The sequence below is a fragment of the Suricata suricatta genome, chromosome 13 (assembly GCF_006229205.1).
Source record: "Suricata suricatta isolate VVHF042 chromosome 13, meerkat_22Aug2017_6uvM2_HiC, whole genome shotgun sequence".
NCBI lineage: Eukaryota > Metazoa > Chordata > Mammalia > Carnivora > Herpestidae > Suricata > Suricata suricatta.
Genome location: NC_043712.1, coordinates 41,781,426 through 41,801,283, shown reverse-complemented (window position 1 = coordinate 41,801,283; position 19,858 = coordinate 41,781,426). Strand labels below are relative to the sequence as shown.

At 38.0% G+C, this 19,858-nt stretch overlaps 1 protein-coding gene across 2 annotated transcripts in view; it reads right to left on the bottom strand.

Moving 5' to 3' along the window:
• Positions 1-590: 590 nt before the first annotated feature.
• Positions 591-19,858, bottom strand: part of LINGO2 (leucine rich repeat and Ig domain containing 2) — a 1,051,930-nt gene continuing 1,032,662 nt past the window's right edge. For both annotated transcript variants that reach the window (XM_029920927.1, XM_029920929.1), the window contains one exon: positions 591-3,194. In XM_029920927.1, the coding sequence (XP_029776787.1) occupies positions 1,339-3,159 (1,821 nt within the window). In that variant the 5' untranslated portion in view covers positions 3,160-3,194 and the 3' untranslated portion in view covers positions 591-1,338. The remainder of the gene's footprint in view (positions 3,195-19,858) is intronic.

Genomic DNA, 19,858 nt, shown 5'->3' with positions numbered 1-19,858 from the left:
AACTAAGTGCTTTTTAGTTCACCTTGTTTCTCCTCACCTCTCTAAAAATAAGACCAATTCTTCTTGTGTACACAAGATAATTTTCAAAATAAAAAGCAGGGAAAACCCCTGAAGTTACCCATTCAAAATAATACTGTATGATACAGTAAGTATTTGAATAGAAAACATCAGAATGGTAGCTAGATATTTCCTGGCAGCAATCCAGGCTTCAGACAACTATCTTTGTAACAGATCCTCAGTTGCATTAACATCATGGGGTGCCTGGATCACCCTGGTTTGTGTTGGCATCTGACAAACTTCTTTTCATCCAGAGAGCTTTTCAACATCCAACTCTTGATCTCAGCTACAAGGTAAATATTACCCTATCAGTATATATAACAACTATATGCTTTTCCATTTCCTGTTAACCCATTAGTCGCAACTGATAAAAGTGAAATCAAGTTGTGTTTAAATGGATCATCTTCATTATTAACACCTACCTTGTATTTTACAGATACAACTAGTGGCACACAACCTTCTGGAGAAACCAAGGGCTTTGTTACAGTAAACTGGTCCAGTGCGGTATCACAAGTATAAAAAATATTCCATTCTGTATCAAAACTAGGCACATGCCTTTATTTATAGTAACAGAAGTTAACAGAGTTGAGCAGTTTTTCCTTGGGTCCTATTTCTTGGCATCCTACATCAGACAAACTCCTCATTCCACATATCTCCGCCCATAACTCCAGGGATCTAATCTCAGGGTCATCTCTATGTAAAGGAAGATAAAATCACACTTGGAACTATAGTGGTGAGTAACTAAAAGCACAACCTCTCATTCATATTGCTTTAAAACATATACAGCATATATGTTTAAAAAAAAGTAAAGAATATATTGATCTCTTTGTGGTGCTGAATCAACAATATGGTATGATGCCAGGCTTCAACAAATGATAATCAGAGATACAAATTTTCTGTAGAGTATGTTTTAGACAAATGTGTCTTTTTAATATGTAAATCCTACATTGTAGGTTGTTCCTTCTTATTTTTTTTCTTTTGTTTTTGCAGTGGTAGAAAATGTTGAGTAACTGTCCATGAGCATGAGCCAAAGGTTCAGGTTCATTACTGAGATCCCCAGAATGCCAATATTTGCAATGCAAACAATTAGTATCCCACTGTGAAGGACTCTGACACATGTCTGCCTGCCTGTAGGTGGAGAGTCTCCATGAGAAGTCCTCCTGCTTCCATGGACCCTGCTTTGACACAGGGGCAGCTGCACTTGGCCTAGTAATTCACTGTGCCAGCTGTCTCACTGGTTACCCACAACGACACAGAAACAATAGTGTGAATGGTAGACCCTCAAATCATTTTCATGTTGAACCTCCTGGGTCCAGCCACCTCCCCTTCCACAACAGCACCATTGTTTTTTCGGGGCACATACTCAAGGTCAATGCTGTTTTTGTGCTTGCCTTTCCCTCGGCTCCACACAAAAAGGAGGAGAAAACAAAATAAAACCACTCCCAGGAATGTGAAACAGCCCATGGCTGTAGACACCAGTATTGTTTTAAGGTCCAGAGAAAAAGTATTGGTATTGGTGCCATTGGAAATGGTGTCATTGGAGTCAGTCATGTACATAGGGGTCCTGTTGGCATAGAGGAAGCGGTCTGAAGTGAATCCTTTCACTGTTACAGAGGCTGTGAAGGTGTCGTTCCCAGCGGCGTTGCTAGCGATGCAAATATACATCCCACTGTCCTGATCCTGGGCAAAGCGGATTTCCAAGGTGCCATCGCCCAACACGGTGGCTCTTCCATTGGATTTGGTGGTGATAAAACGCCTTCGAGGGGTCACCCAGGAAATCACAGGCTGAGGGTCTCCATCAGCATTGCATTCTAGCTGGACAGTCTGCCCTTCATCCACTAGCAGATGCTGCAACTTCTTTTCACGGATTTTGGGTTTTTTGCAGGTAAAGTAAAAAGAAAGGGCAGTGCTGTGGAAATCTTTGAAGGATCTCTCACGGATGGTGTCTGGGCCGGCACACATGGGCTGCTGGCCACCAAATTGGAGAGTGGGATGCCGCTGCAGGATCCAGAGGAGACGGCAGTCACAGGCCAATGGGTTGTTATTGATGCTCAGGACCTCCAAAGCCCTAGGGGAGGAGAAGACATTCTCTTCCAAAGTTTCCAGTAGGTTCTGAGACACGTTAAGCACACGAAGGAAGCGGAGCCCTTGGAAGGAGTGAGGCTCAATGGTGCGGAGCTGGGCCCCCACGATATGGAGCTCCTGAAGGCGGATCAGGTCAGAGAACATGCCTGCTTCGATAGTGCTGATGGGATTGTAGGAGAGGTTAAGGTGGGTCAGATATACCAGGTGTTTAAAGGCAAGGAAGGGAACAGCGGACAGGTTGGTGTTGGTGACTGAGAGGGATGTGAGGTTGAGACCGTAGAGGCTATTGGCAGGCATCAGATCCAGTAAAGGCCAATAGTCAATCTCTAGCTGTTTCAGGTGGAACAGCCTCTTAAAGGCATACACGGGCATACTGTTGATATTGAGATGCTTCAGATGCAAGCTGATGAGGCTGCGGAGGTGGGAAAGGGCTTCTGTTGGTACTGCTGTTAGGTTGCATTTCTCCAGGGTGAGCTGCTCCAAGCTCAGCAGCCCACTGAAAGCCCTGTGTGATATATAAACCAAATCATTGTCCCCTACTTCTAGAGACTTCAGGTTATGCAGATCCTGGAACATGTAGTCCAGTAAAATGACAATCTTATTCTCACTAATGTCCAGCTTGGTGAGGTTGGAGAGCCCCGTGAATACTCCCAAAGGGACCAGCTTCAGGCGATTGCCTTTTAGGCGGAGGGAACGAAGGTTAAAGAGATTGTTAAATGCTCCTGGCTCCACATTGGCGATGATATTGTCACTCAGGTCTATCTCCTCCAGCAGAGGGTATGATATGAATTCCTCAGGGTTGACACTTTTCAGCCTGTTCTTGCTGAGGTCCAAGATTTTGGTCTCGATGGGAATGCCCTCTGGGATGGCGATCAGCCGCCTTCTGTGGCAGCTAACGGATTTGTTCTGGGCAGAGCACTCACAGCGAGCAGGGCAGCCGATGGTGGATCCCATGAAAAGTAACACCACAGCCAGACCCAGGAATGGCTGCCAACATGATATGGTCGTGTGAAGCATGACTCCACTTCTTAATCTACACCTCGGTCACAGGCCTGCAGGAGAAGGTAGAAGAGAAGTTGAGTTAGGACACGGATACGTAGATAAAGCAGCAAGGACCCTGGATTTGGAATCACACCCATCTGGGTTTAAAGCTGAGAGCTGCCCTTATTGCTACCTGGGGTAAATTGTTTTGCTTCCCTGTAGTTTGGTTTTCTTGGCTGTAAAATGAGGATGATAATAGGAATAGCATCTTATATTTATGACAGTGTCAGTATTTGACAAAGATAGAGTCTGATGCACTGGCAGAGACTGTGAGGCCCAACACCATACATTTCACAAAAGGCTCTATTTTGAACTCAGACAATAACAGAGGTCAATGGCTAAGAGGAAACCTATTCAATATGAATTGGTGTTTGTGTCTCTAATGTTGGGATATCATCCTTTGTTCAGAATGAAGCTAATAGAAGCTTCATGCAATGTCAGGCTTTGAGGTCCAAAGTACAAAGAAAGGTACTTCCAGTTCAAGAGATTGAGGCTTTATTTGCTTCATATATAAAATTTCTATTAAAAACTTTCAGGTAGAAGGTATACATCCTTCTGAATTCAGTAAATCTTAATTTATGAAGGTTTTTTTTTTTAGGTAAGCAAAATGATCTTCAAAATCTCTTTGTATTCTTTGTGTTTTAATTATAGGGAAGAGGCAGAATTAAGGCACTATAATGGTTATGATGATGAAAATGCTTTCTTTAAGATTTTGCATTATAGGGGCAGTTGAATGGCTCAGTCAGTTAAGTGTCTGACTCTTGATTTCTATTTAGGTCATGATCTTGCAGTGGGTTTGAGCCTGACCTTGGGCTCTGCACTGACCACATGGAACATGCTGGGGCTTCTCTCTCTCTCTCTTTCAAAATAAATAAATAACAAAAAAAATTGGGGTTACCTGGTGAAGAGTGTAAAGATATTTAGTGGGAAAAGTTACACACCTTTACTTGTTCCAATAAAATAAATTCCAGATGAATTAAGAACTAAGATGCATGAACAAATAATATATTAGGAGAAAAATCAATAATTTTATAATAGAGCTGAAAGGCCTTTTCTATGAATAAAGCTAGAAACCATGAAAGAAAATGATCTATTTGATTGTATGCATTTAAAAAATAATAGCACAATGAACAAATAAATAAATTACCTAAAGGCAATTGCCAAATTGGAGAATAGCTTTTAGAGTCATAACAGATAAGGGATTAAAGATCGTATTAAAAAAACAGTTCTTCTTAATCAGCAAGGAAAAGAGGTAAATGTCAATAGAAAATGAGGCAATGAATGTAATTCAAACTTAAAACAGCTAATCAATATATGAAAAGATGCCCAACCTCACTAGTATAAGTAAAGAAATGAAAATTTAGCAACAGGGGCATATCATTTTTGCCTTTCAGAGTACCAAAGTTTAGTAATTACTTTTACCCAGAATTCACGAGTAGAAGGAATATTAAGAAGAGCAGAAGAAATACAAACTAGTACAGCCTTCAAGAGATGCAGGGAGAACAATGAGGAAGGTTACCTGTACATTAAACTTACATATATCTCGGTTCAATATGTCCATTCCTTTGAACCATTTTTTTCCCTACTTGTGATTTTTTTTAAATTTACTTTTTCATTTATTATTTTTTTAATGTTTTATTTCTTTTTTGAGAGAGAGCGAGCAAGCGAGCGAGCATGAGCAGGGGAGGATCAGAGAGAGGGAGACACAGAATCCAAAGACAGGCTCCCGGCTCTGAGCTAGCAGTCAGCACAGAGCCTGACACGGGGCTCGAACCCACAAAAAAAAGCCAGACGCTCAACCGACGGAGCCACCCAGGAGCCCCTATTTATTTATTTAAAGAGCACCAGAGTATGAGCTCACATGCTCATCTGCAAGTGGGGGAAGGGAAGAGAGAGAATCCCAAGGAGGCTTCACCGTATAGGCATGCAGCCCGCTGTGGGGCTCGATCTCACAAACTATGAGATCATGATCTAAGCTGAAATCAAGAGTCAGATGCTTAACCAACTAAGCCAACCATGTGCCCCCTAACTTGTAATTTTTAAAAGTCATATTAATGAGGTGAGATTGACATACAAAAAACTGTATATATTTAATGTATACAAGTTGATGAGTTGGGAGATAAATATACATCTGTGAATTCATCACCACAATCTATGCCAATAAACATATCCACTCTTTCCAGTAGAGGGTGGATCTGATGAACCATTTTTTTCTCAAGATCTATCATAAGGAAATAATGTAACTAATGTACATAGATGTTTGGTACAGGTTCATCTGGGTTCAGTTTGCTTTTTGTTTTATCTTCCTAAGGTGGAACTCTAGATCATTGATTTTGAAACTTTCTTCATTTCTAATATGCGCTTTTAAAACTATAAATCCATGCATTCCCTAATTAAATTTCAGAAATTTATATATGTGTGTGTATAGATTATATATATTAAGTATATAACATATACATACATATATATAAACAATTATTCATTGAGAACATTTTTCTAATTTACTTTGCTGCTTTTTGACCCATGGATGGTTTAGGATTGAGTTAGTTTATTCCAAGTATTATTTTATTTATGTAGTTCTGTTGTGGTCAGGAACTACTCTGCAACCTTCCAATCTTTTGAAATCTACTGAGATTGTTTTACAGATCTTTTGTCATCAGAAAGAGTCCATCTTTGTCTCTGATAATACTCATTTTCTTCCACTCATTTTGAATGGTTTGTATAGCCACTATAGCTTTCTTGAGCTTAATGCTTTCATGGTATATCTTTTTCAACCCTTCAACTTTCAACATATTTGTGTCTTTGTAGTTAAAGAGTTTCTTTTATAGCCAGCATGGGGCCAGTTTTCAGTTTTAAATCAATCTCATGATCTCTGCAATCTCTGCCCTTTGTTAGATTGCTTTGTTCATTTACATTCTGATTGCATTCTCGGGTGCCATTTTGCTATTTGTTGTCTATTGGTCACTATTTGAATTTTTTGTTCCTTTTTCATCTTATTCTATTTTAATCTATTTTTAGTATTGCATTAAAATTCTTTTGACTTTATGTTTATGTACATTATTTTTATTTAATTCTCTAGAGATTACAATATATATCTTTAATTTATCACAATCTACTTAAGAGTTGTTATCAAATTGCTTTAGGTAAAATACATAGTAACCTTGCAACAGTGTATTTCCATTGCCATCCCCTCCACCATAACCCTTCATGGAGAGAGATATAGTGACTTCTAGGCAAAGAAAACAGTGAGTGCAATAGCATGGACACAGTGGAAACACTCTGATTGGAGAATTAAAGTAGTCCAAAATAGTTGGAGCAAATATAGGAGAGAAATAGAAAAGAGGCTGAAGAAGTAATTAGAGGAATGATTTATAAGGGGCATGTAAACTGTGATAAACTGTGTGCACTTTATCCTGAGGGCAACAGCAAGCCATTAAAGTATTTTATGCAAAAGAGTGATATGATCAGATTTATATTTGGGGAAGATGAATCTGACTGCAGCATGAAAAAAAGATAGGCAGGAGGGAGAAAAGTTGAGACTCTGGAAGCTGTTACATTCATTCAAGCCAGAATAAAAGTGGTCTCAATTAGGGTCATAGGAATAGGTTTGGGTAAATGGACAGACTCAAGGTATGTTTTGAAGCAGAATAGAAATGCTTTTGTTATGGATGGACTGTGAGAGAAGATGCCAAGATGATTTCTAGCCTTTTGTCAACTGGAGAGGACTTAGTGTCATTCACTGAGATGGCAAGCTCCAGGGCAGTTACTGGATGAGGAATTCCTGGTTTCCTCAAAGGTGTCCATCAGTGGGGCATGATGTGTGGGTTCTCTGGGCAGTTTAAGAATGTTTTACTCCTTGAAAATAATGTTTTTTCAAATGCGTTTAAAGTATTTCTTTGGTAGAACAAGGAAAATGTTTTCTACTACAATTACAGGACCCTTTATGTTCTAGATAAAAGTTTGATCACACACTCAGTAGTAGTCAGTTATTTTGAATGGTAGGTAAAAAGTGAGATTTTTTTTTTATAAATTCTACTGGAGAGTTTAATCTTCTCTGGCAGAGTTTGTTCAATCTGCATATCACCAGTTAGATAAGGAGATAACTGGCATTCTATTTCTGATTTATTCCGGTAATGCTTTAAGGAAAGTTTATTTTATTGCTTGGGTCCTGTATTCTGGCTGAGTGTGTCTAACATATGGAATGACAGTCTCTAATTTCAGTCATAGCTGCAATTTAATCAGAAAAGAGCTTGAGTAAGATGGATAGCATCTGGAATTTTTTCCTTAAAAAATGGTTATTTTGGTCCAGTAGAAGGATAAGTACTTAGCAAGCAGGCAGCAGACAAGCTCCCTTCAGATGTGGAGTATCTTTCTTGCTCTACGACAGTCTTTGAGGGAGGCAGAAGTAGACGCTTTGGGGCCCTATCTCCTCATTGTTCTTTGATATAGCTTGGGAAGTATGTAGGAAGGCTGTGCTTTATTATTCTCATCACAAATATTGTTCACTTTTAGTTTAGAAGGGCCAACTGCTGACTCCACTTAGCTTTCACTGTCAGCAGAAGCCTTACAATCAAAGCTTTCTCATCATGTCTGACTGTGACCAAGGTTTGACAAGATGAACTTCATTTCATTAAGAATAAAGCAGGAACTAAAATCTGTAGGGAGCTGACTATGGCCTTTCTATTAATTCTGATCAAAGGGACACTCAGATACACTGATTATACCTTTCTAAACCTAGTAGGTGAAGTTGGATATTTTCATACTTTTTGTGTACTGGGTATTTATTTCATAGCTTGTCCTATTAAGGTAAGAAACACAAAAACATCAGGAAGTAGACTTAAAGAAGGAACAGAAATAGCAAAAATTTGGATCCAAAAATACCTACCTCAAATTCTGAGTTTGACTTTTGTTAGCTGTGGGACATAGCTAGGAAGATGATGTCTCTGATTCTTCTCTGTGAATTTGTGATAACAAAGCAGAACAAGTGTGAGGTCAAAGACGGTCAATGTAAGGTGCCTAGCACATAAATAATAGAGATCATTATCATTTTCCACGGGGTAATGGTTTGGTTTGTTGAGAAATCATGCCAAATAAAGACCTACATTTCCTCTGAGTACAGAGTGGAAGAATATTGGAGGAAAAAGTCCTCAAGCAGATAATACAGTGAGAAGGAAAAATGGAAAGCTTTAAGCACCTATCATTAAAAAAAAAAGCAATAAAGGAAAGAGGTGATAGTTGTTGTATGTTGTTTAAAAAGTAAGTTTAGAAAAGAAACAGCTGCATTGATAGATGATAAGGTGATAAATTATTTATGCTGGGAATTCTATGATTAATTTAGTTCTCTGGCAGCTGAACAAGGGAAGAAAAACAATAAATGGAGAGCAGAGAAATCTCTTTCAATGTTCACCCTAGCTGATAGTAGGTAGGATTTCCTCCCTCCCCCAGATAAAGCTATTGTGCAATAGAGAGAGGTGGATGCTGAAGCACTTGAAATAGAAGAAAAGGAAAGGATCTAATGAATAAAGGTGTCCAAATTACACCTGAGGGGATAATGTCAAGGTGTCTAGAACTGTAAATTCAGAAATTCTGGTCTGTGCTAAAATCAGATCCTGAAGAGCTGTGAAAGTTGTTTAAAACATTTGAGAACTAAGAAATCAATTGTAGTGTAAGTCTTGAAATTCACCTTCTTTGAAGGGCCCCAAGTGAACTTCAGATTGAACCCCAAGGTCCCTAACCTGGCAGGAAACACTGGATTTGAACTTGCTACAGAATAAAATTTATCCTTCTACATGATCTCCAATTACCCTCTAAAGCATTGTATTCTTACATTTTTCTCTTCACTCAGTTTTTGTAGGGTGGAAATAGAAACTCAATATTGAGGCTCAACCTGAAGAACATTCAAGGAGGAAGTGAAAACAGCCAACATGAAAGCCAGACTTGGAGAGTATCCACGGTGTTTTATATTACAAAGTAATATATTTTTAAATGAAAATCATACATGTAATGATTAAATCACTCCATGGCTCATGGAGGTAAGTAAACAGTTATCTACTACTGCAGATACCTCCATTAAGTACATGCAGATTGCCAATTCTGTAAATAGCTGAAGATAGCATTTGATCTCCAGTTGTTTAGATAGAGACTATTAAAAACTTACATTATCTACATAGGCTTCAAACCGCATGATAATTGCAAATATCAATCTGTATAGAAGTTTAGCTGTTAATATGATTTAATGCAATGAAACTAATATAAAATGGTCATACAAGTAGTAAATTGAACAAGCAGGACTCATAGATGGAGTCAGATAGCATCTTAAATTTTTTTTCCCCTCCTTTGTCCCTTTGTAATTGATTCAAGAGAGATCAGGAAACTTCTCAGTTACCTGGAGCATTTATAGATAACTTAGGGCCCTCTGAGACTGGGAGATATTAAAACTGATTCCTTTTATGGTGCAAATTCTGGGGCTCTTTGGGACTCACCTGATCAAAGGCTGTCTCAACTGTGGTTCTCTTAATCTCTCTCCTGGCTTGTGGAGTAGTCCTACCACTGTCTCTAGGAATAATCACCAGCTAATTTTTGTCGAGGCTCCATTACATGCCTAGTGGCCTTCTTGAAATGACCGAAGACAAGCCCTGTATTTGGTGCTCTCACATTTTGCATGGGGAAAACTCAGCTGCCCAGAAAACCCTGTCAAGTGCAGAATAATCCCAGTGCAGCAGCAGCTTCATCCACTCTGCCTCAAAAGAGGCTGTCTAGCCTAACATGTATTCTCCAGCTTTCCCAGGAAGAAGTCAGAAGTCCTGATAATGCCCTTAGCGACCCCAGAAGACTAGGAAGGATTTCACACATCCTCTTGAAGCTCTTATGTCTCACCCTCCTTCCTGGTTGAGTCATTTGCCAAAGGTCATAAAGCCCTGGTCAGTAATGGCACCATGATTTCTGTGCAGGATTGTTCAGCTTCATAGAGCTCTTAACTTCTATTCTGTGCTTCATCAATCCTTTCTCTCATAGTATTACTAAACACAAATCTCAGATAGCAACTATTTAAGCAACTAAGAAAGTAACGCTTCCTTTTAAAATTTCCTCATTTTCCCTCTGGGCTATACTTTGGTAACTTTTTTTCATGGTTCTGATTCTACTTTCCACTGGACTGTATCTCTTTCAAAACATGAGTTCATTTTGTATTCAAGTGACTAGTAAACAATTAGTGGAGCTTGTCCTAAGTCATTAATTAATAGTTTCTGTTTAATCTTTTCTCAAATTGGAGAGCCCTCTGTTCTTGCGATTATTTTCATCTCTTTGAAATGCAAATTATTTGCTCTTCTCCCACAGTTCTGAGTTTTTTTGCCTACATAGAAATACTTGGATATACAGAATATGCACATTCTACTTAAATCTTTTAAAGATGAAAGTGCTTTTTGTCTAGCTTTGAGATCTCTCTTTGAAATTAATGTTATTAAAGAGTAGTTGGTTAAGTTGCTGATGGCCTCACAAATGTGATATGCAATGCTTGAAATCTGTATGGCATTATAAGGTCATGGCTAAGAGGATGGATACACAAAATAAAGTGTTTAAGTCTGAACTATCTCTTATTCTCAGTTTTCTTACCTTTAAAATGGGAATTATAGTAACTACCCTATAGTCATTGTGAGAATAGAATGCCATATATATATATAATGTCAGAGTTCCATACATATTGGCTATTACTGTTCTTTATTTGAGAACTATTGTTATTTAGTTGGAAAAAGGAAATATTGCAAATGATGGCTTTTAGACATATAAAATTTCTTAGTTGAAGGGAGTACTAAAAACTGATCCCTCCTCCAGGGGTAGTTTTCTGAAGGCACTGAATTAGCCTATAAAGGAAGATATTAAGGTCTGTTTAAGTATCTCATATCACAAATCAGAAAATTCAGGTAACTGCAATCCAGGGTAAAAATTTCTGCTCATAAGTCACTTAAATCCCTCTGAAGGCAGAGTTAAAAAAAAAAAAAAAAGAAAATGGTGCCTGCCTTTCTGCACAAGTTGCTCAGTCCTCAAGATCCACTCAGGCTAATCTCCATGAAACGGGTGACCACAGAGGACCAGAATTTCTATTTCATAAGATTATTAAATTTTACTTGGGAAAATAAAATCAAATGGAGGAGAATTCTGTTAAGTAGTTCCCCCTTCAGATTCTTGAATTTTATCTATTGTTCTGTGAAAAACCAGACTCTTTGAAGTAGGAGTCTTCATGAATGAAAAGAAATCTTGCTGGAGATTTTCTAGTTTTAATTAGTTGGTACTGAAAGCACCTAGACATTTTAGTTTTTTTCTTATTTAAAGCTGTTCAGACAAGATAGCTGTCTTAAATCCCATCTGGAACATTCTGGAAATGAACAGATATAAATTTCTGCAGGCTTTTTTAACAGATAAATTCTGAAATCCCAGGGGGCTTAAACCAGTAGTTTATTAGTTCTGCTCCATTAAAACACTGAGGGACTTGTGCCTGTATATTTTGTGTCTCCACACTCTTTGAGATCTTTGAAGTCCTTTCCATTCTGTATGGAAAAAGGAGGAGGATTGTGGGTAAGAGAGCCAGACCTGACAATAGCACTTGTACCCAGGAGACTGAGTTCTGGCTGAAGAAATGTGAGCAGTAATTACATCTAACTGCATCGGAGGCTGACACATTGTTTTGGTAAGCAGCTAGCCATTCTCTTCCGAAACAAACATAAATTGATATTAAGTGCCAATCTAGTATGTAAGGATATATTAAAGCTTCTATTATTAGCTTATTTATAAATTATTCCAGAAAAGATTTAGACATCTGGAAAATTACCTTATCATCTATCTAAAATATCATTGATGCAATTTTGCTTTCAGCTGATGTTTTTACACATTAGAGAAACAATCATATCTTGCCACATTAAGGTTCGACTGTGGTATTTATTGATGTACCCATCTTTGTCAGATACAGAATTGCATCTAAAATTCCCATTTATCTATTCTTAATTCATACTAAGTCATTATTAGATTCCTAGGTGACAGGATTTTTAACATTTTTCCAGCTACTTTCTACATGAGAAAATGAAGGTGAAATGCAGCTTTTAACAAAAAAGCTATACAATAAGCAGACTACACAGGAACATATAATTTTTATATCCCAAGACATTCATAACAGATTCTAACTTCTAAGTAGATACTTGTGAAGTTTTCCTTAATTTAGCAACTGAAGACTGCCAAGCAATTTCTTAAATTCCCTCCACAAAAGAGTGGGAAACTCTCAAAGAAATAAGTATATTTAATTCAACTCCATAAACATATACTAGGTACCTTCTACATGCAAGGCAGAGCTCAGGACATAGAGATGAGTAAATGGAATTCTTGTTTTCAAATAAGGTTGTCTAGAAGGGAAATTCTGTCTATGTAAATAAATTAGTGATATTAATAGCATTGTCCCAAATTGGAATCAAATTAGAAACATTTTAAACATCAAAGACACATTTTACTACATTATTTAATAAATTCAAATATCACATAAAGCCATGACTAATCATGGAGAAATAATTTCATTATCTGTGATTCATCTTCTCAAATTGACTATTATGCAGGCATTAAAACTACTATTACAGGAGATACTTTTCACATAAAAATGTAAACTAAAAAAAGTGAGATATCAATTTGTATCTATATTGTGACTATAGTGAAGGGAAAAATACCCTTATGTATTGAAAGATTGTAAAGAAGTAAACCAAAATGTTAAGTCTCAGAATATCTACTACTCGTAGCACAATATATCAATTCTATTTGTTTCTTGTTCAATAAATGTTTTCAATGTGCATTATATTATACTAATTTTGAAACAAAAACCAGAAACATGATAAAGCCTTTTGAAATTCAATCACAGTAAACCTCTGTGCTAGCGGATAACTGATATATAGACATGACCTGCTATGTCTCTTATTAGTTACTTAAAGGGCCACCTTCCAAAGTTAGGGAAGAATTTACGTCCCATTTTGGTAACTGTTTCTGTTTTCACTGTGAATATCATAATGTTTTGTCAGTACCTTAGTACCCCACTGCATATATTAGGTATGTTTATGTTTCATCTGCTCTAGTAGAATCTAGGTTCTTGGAGTTGCACTTATGTGCCTTCTTGGAATAGCACTTCTTAACCATGGTACTTCTAAACTGCAGGTGGAGAGTAAGTGAGTAAGTGCCCCTATGCATCCGCACTTCTGTATCCCTTGGGTAAATCCCCAGCAGTGCTATTGCTGGGTCATAAGGGAGTTCTACGGATAGTTTTTTGAAGAACCTCCACACTGTTTTCCTATTTGTCTTTTGAAGGAAGAAAGGTGGAGGACAGTGCTCTTTTGCTCAGCTTGGAACCTTGAGCAAAGCAGGCAGTAAGCCTCTGGTGATAGATGATAATAACAGTAGCACAGTTTCCAAAAGTCAGTCTTGTTACCACTGTCTTAACTTTTGTTGACGCTGTGTGTTGTTTGCCCTATTTACTGTATAATTTTCTTTAAAAATTGGGTCAGAGAGAGAGATTCCCAAGCAGGTTTCCTCCTGCCAGTACAGAGCCCGATGCTGGGCTCTAACCCAGGAACCATGAGATCATGACCTGAGCTGAAACCAAGAGTTGGAATTTAACCAACTGAGCCACTCAAGCTCCCCTTACTGTATAATTTAAATAGAGAATCAGAATGGAAATTAATAAATGGAAAAGATTAAAAAAATACATACAATGGAAGCAAAATGTTATGTTCTAGCTAAAATTTCCTATTTTCCAAAGCTCTGAACCAGAGACCTGTTCTGGGTCTCCTCACTATAGTGAGAAGATAGTAAACTTAAAAGGCAATAACTTTATGCTTATTAGTTCAGGGTTACTAGACGTTTTGTGGAATCTAAATTCAGGGTATCGCATTGGAATGCATCGCACACTTTCAGAAATACATTAAAGACTTACAGAGTGGGCTTTTTGCGTCTGACGTTTCATGTGTTGGGATTCTGTAAGAGCAATGAGTCAAACGTGTGGGATGCTGGACTGGGGGCTTGCACTCAGCCCTCTAATGGGCACTCCCCACCTTCCATGCACCTACTCTCTCTTCCAGGGCAGTGCTAGGAATGGCTTTCCATCTTACCGCTTGGCACCAATTGGTACAGACAGAGTATTAGTGAATATTCTTCTTTCATTTGCTTTACTTCCAATGAGGGAACTGAGAAATCACATCTTAATTGATTTCTTGGTTTATTTCTTTCAGTTGCAAATATATACAAAGGGATGAGAACTTTATGTACACATACACACATGTGTGCATGTGAGTTGATACCTATGTGTCTCTTTACACACACTATACATGGTAATACTGTACACAGTGTGTGTGTATACACACACATATATATGTATATATATATATATATATATACACACACAATGTATGTCACACATATTAGAGAAGCTTATATATATTTGCCAGTTTATTTGTATTTTGGTAAACATTTCCTACAGTCCTAGGGAATCACATTACCTTAAATATTATATTTAGCTTCATGTAATACACATGCTAATTATCCTCATCTGGATAAATTGTCTTGAAAGAAAACTAATAAATGACTCAGCAAACCCAAATTTTCATGACTACAAATTACAGTAAAAAACAGTATGAAAGAGCTCAGCATATAAAATAGCTTGCATAAGGTAATGAATTATAGCAATTCCAACTTTGTTTTATGGAAAACAATGTTATTTGAGGTTTTACCTCAGCCACTTCAAGGGTATAATTTATAAGTTATGTTTGTGTGAAAACTTGAGTATTTAAAACCAAGTGAAATCTTAGTTTGGTATTTAGATAAGAAAACTGATTTAAAGTAGGTCTATAAGTACCTAATAATGTGCGGCCAGGAAAAAGAAAGCAACACTAACTAAATTTCTGGTATAATTTCTTTATAGGCTTTATTAAGGATTGTCCCATTTTACATTTCAAAATAATGATAATAAATTTATGACATACTTACTTAAATATGCATTATATTATTCAGTCCTCAAAACAACCTCCTCTGAAAGAGCAACTGTTCTTGTTACCATTTTATAGAGATAGCAAAACTGAGTTCTAGGTCAATTTACTTGTACAAGGTTATACAGCAAAGAAGGGGTAGAGGTCGTATTTCAACTGAGGTCTTTCTGTCTCTGAAGCCTTAGTTACTCTGTTAAAAAAACAACTCTACTACAACTCTAGGGGTGCCTGGGTTGCTCAGTTAGTTAAGCGTCTGACTTTGGCTTAGGTCAGGATCTCGTGGTTCGTGAGTTCGAGCCCCGCATCAGGCTCTGTGCTGACAGCTCAGAGCCTGGAGCCTGCTTCAGATTCTGTCTGCCTTTCTCTCTCTTTCTCTCTCTCAAAAATAGATAAACATTAAAAAGAACTCTGGGTGACATGTGGTATTATTTCTATGTCTGTAATGGAATATGCAACTGGTGTTTAGGGAACTTGGAGCAACTAGATCAAGGCCATTCGTGCAGTAAGTGGTAGGGCAGGGATTCAAACTCAAGTCTGTCACTGACTGCACAGCCTAGCTTAACTTCCTTCACCCATGTCAGCCCAAAGCACAGAAACCTCCATAGCAGAGGGACAAAGAACTGCTATCTCTCAACATATCTTACAGATAAATTACGGTATTCATTATATAATTTACTAGTTTTTAGCTTTACTAAGGTCTCATAATGTATTAATATTGCATGTTTTCAGCATGGCAAAACCTAAGGTGGGAAATACATCTGTGTCTGCTCTGGTGATCTAAGTTTTCTATAGGTAGAATGGCCACCGAGTACACCACCCAAACTGGGACACTTCTGTGAAGGACACTTCTGTGAAATGGGGGCAGTATTCATAATAATGCTGGGCAAGAGGTGAAAAACGCAGACTGTCCCAGGCAAAGGAGGCTACATGGCCACTACCCTGGACGCAAAGAGATTTCTTTCCTCATAGCCATAAGCTGGTGTTTTCTTGGGTTCTGGGTTTCTGTTGTAACATTTTTTATACTGGATGCTGATCTCAAAACTAATTGAGTACTTTCAATGTAAATCTAAAGGAAAATATATTTCTTTGATCTTAAATCAATTAATACAGTTTTAGGAAAAAACTCTAAGATGAAGTAAGAGGTATGGCGTTAGAATCGAGCAAATTTTCCTGTCTTTTGGGGGCTATGATATCTTTACAGCCAAAAGACTATAATAGTAAGGAGTTTGTATTTTAACCCCAACTAAACATGATGGATTTTTACGTTCTGTTTTTCTTGTGAGAAGAGAGATGCTTATGAATTCTGTTAACCCTTGAGGAAATATGTTGCCTTTGACTCTCCATTGATGTTTTGAAGTCAAATGTGAGAAATTCTGAATAGTGGGCTGTGGTATTTTCATAACAACTATGTTATAATTAGGGGCTGAGTTCATGCTCAAAGACTTGGTATTTGCAACCAATGATCAAGAAATCATAGCCCTAAAGGCATGCCATGGAAAGAGAGGCACATCACGGGAACAGCACAGAAAGGCTCCAAGGCCTGATCGTGCAACTGCTGATCAATTCTGTTAATCATGGCACTTAAACCCAGGGGGCCTGTTTCTGAAGGGCAAAGATAATACATGTTTTTCAACTATTTATTGAGGTTTTTATATGAGCTGAAGCACATAGCGCAGTTGGCATGTAGGAAGTCCTCAGCAAAGCACATAGCGCAGTTGGCATGTAGGAAGTCCTCAGCAAAGCACATAGCGCAGTTGGCATGTAGGAAGTCCTCAGCAAATCTTGGTTCTCCCTTTCTTTTTAACTTAAAACAGCAAAGTCACACTATAAGTTTTATAACTACACTGCATAATTGGAGTTTTTCACATCAATCACATAAAAAGTCACTTTCTTTTCTATTCCCTCTTTTCATTTTCCTTTTTTTTTTTTTCCTTATTCTACTTTGGTCCTTCTCCCCTTCCATCTCCCCCTCCTTCTACTGTTATTCAAAGATTAAAGGTAGCCATCATGTTGTAAAGTGTATGTAATGTACATGAAAAATTCTTTGACAGATTTATAAATTTGGCTTTTAATAATTATTTTTGAGAGAGAGTGAGTTAGTGAAAGAGGGGCAGAGGGAGAGGGAGACACATTCTGAAGCAGACTCCAGGCTCTGAGCTGTCAGCACAGAGCCCAACGCAGGAGTCAAACTCAGGAACCCCAAGATCATGACCTGAGCTGAAGTCAGATGCTTAACCAATTGAGCCACCCAGGTACCCCAATGATTGATTTTTAAAAGACCAAGTTTTGAGCACCTGGCTGACTCAGTTGGTTAAATGTCTGACTTCAGCTCAGGTCATGATCTTACGGTCCGTGAGTTCAAACCCCACTACAGGCTCTGTGCTGACAGCTCAGAGTCTGGAGTCTGCTTTTGATTCTGTGTCTCCCTCTCTCTCTGCCCCTCTTACATTTCTTTCTGTCTTAAAAAATAAACAGTAATTTTTTAAATAAAATAAAAATTATTAACCAATATAATGAGTCAATTTGTAATGCCTTTGGGGAAAGATTTCAATGACCACATCTCTTATAAAGCGAACACTTAAAGAACATGCAAATGGATGGCATTTTTCCTCTGGAGGATAAAATTCTCTGTATCAAATGCATACATGAATACTAACTTTAAATAAAATGCTCTTCAAAATTAGTTTGATTCCTTAAAAAAAATAAATATTAGAATATGTAAATATTTAAGTCCCTTACTATCCTTAAATGGAAATTTCTGTGTTAGTGCTCAGGTTTGTCTTTTTTTTTTTTTTTAAGTTTGTTATTTTTGAGAGAGAGAGTGTGGGGAGGAGGGGCAGAGAGAGAGAGAGGGAGAGAGAGAATCCTGAGAAGGCTCTGCACTGTCAGCACAGCGCTCCAGGCAGCACTTCAACTCAGGAACTGTGAGACCACGACCTGAGCTGAAATCAAAGTCAGTTGCTTAACCAACTGAGCCACCCAGGTGCCCCTGTTCATGTTTGTTTTTATTATTTTTTTTTTCTGACTTTCCTTGTGGCCTTCGGTAATGGGTTTAGGACAGAAGCAAAGTCCCAAAAGGATTCATAAAAAGGGAATGAAGGTATGTGGGTAAAAGAAAGAGGAGACAGTTGAAGACTCAAATTCCTTTGTCTTAGTTTAGGTGATGATGAGGGCATTTAAGGATTTATTGTTGGAATTTGATTTTTCAGTACTTTTTAGCATCAGCAGCTGGGTTCCAGTAATTGAACACTGATTACTGTGTGAAAGATGTGAAAAACAGATGTTAATTAGATATAATTGCTTGAAGAGGAGAGCAACATTTGGGAAACCTGGGACACCAGAATGAATTTCTGCAGGGAAAACAGGGAAACCTTTCTCCTCCTTGCCCCAAATCCTCCCTTCTCCATCCACTCAAAAATCCTCCTAAAACACCAACAACTGTCTGTCACAAACAAGTCACTACCCCAGAGTACATGGCCTGAGGCAACACAAGAATCAAACCCTGTGATTTGAACTGGATTCACCACCACCTCCACTCCTGTATCTTAACATCAGTCAGGCCAATTTAAAGAATGAAAGGCTTTACTGTATTTTTCATCCAAGTGGAGATTTTTGGTATTCCCAAGGGAGAGAGCTGGCTTTGTATTTTCTGGTCCTGAGAGGATGAAGGTCCTAGGTGGCCATGGTGGGATTCAGAACAGCAGCTGCCCAGAGCTGCAATCCTCAACAATGCCCCCATCTGGGTTCCTTTCCCTTTTTGCTGGGACTGAGGAAAACAGTTCCCATGTAAGATCTTTTGTTCTCTGAACTTTTCTATTAGGAGTTTAACAGGTCCTTAGAGAAAGCTTTTTGGTGGCTTTGGAGTGCTGGGGGTGGGGGTGGGAGGGACTCAGTGTAGTTTTGTAGAATGACAGCAGTGTGAGCAAACAGGGCAGGGACAACTTTCTGTACAACGCCGGCCACCATAATGTGTTCATTGCCACATGGAATTGCATGGTTTCTTTCAGGGATTATGATAACACTAAAAGTTCCCCTCTAAAAATGCTATTCTAATTACCAAACTGAATTCTTGACCATCAATTTGGGGTTAACAGTGAGTAGGTTACTAACCTAAAGGATTAGTATATAAAATATATAACAAACTTATACAACACCCCAATAGAACAATCCAATTAAAAATGGGCAGAAACCATGAACAGACAATTCTCCAAAGATGACCTATAGTTGGCCAACAGATATATGAAAAGATGCTCAACTTCACTCATCATCAGGGAAATGCAAATCAAAAGCACAATGAGTTATCACCTCACATCTGTCAGAATGGCTAATGGCAGCAGCACAGGAAACAAGTGTTGGGGATGTGGAGAAAAATGAACCCTCTTTCACTATGGATGGAAATGCAAACTGGTACAGCTACTAGGGCAGAGTATGGAATTACCTCAAAAAAAAAAGAAAAAAAACAAAAATAGAACTACCAGATGATCCAGTAATTGCACTCCTGGGTATTTACTCCAAGAATACAGAAACACTAATTTAAAAGGGTATGTGCATCCCTGTGTTTATTGCAGCATTATTTACAGGAGCCAAATTATGGAAGCAGCCCATGTGTTCATCATTAGATGAAGGATAAAGAAGATGTGGTTCATATATATATATATATATATATATAT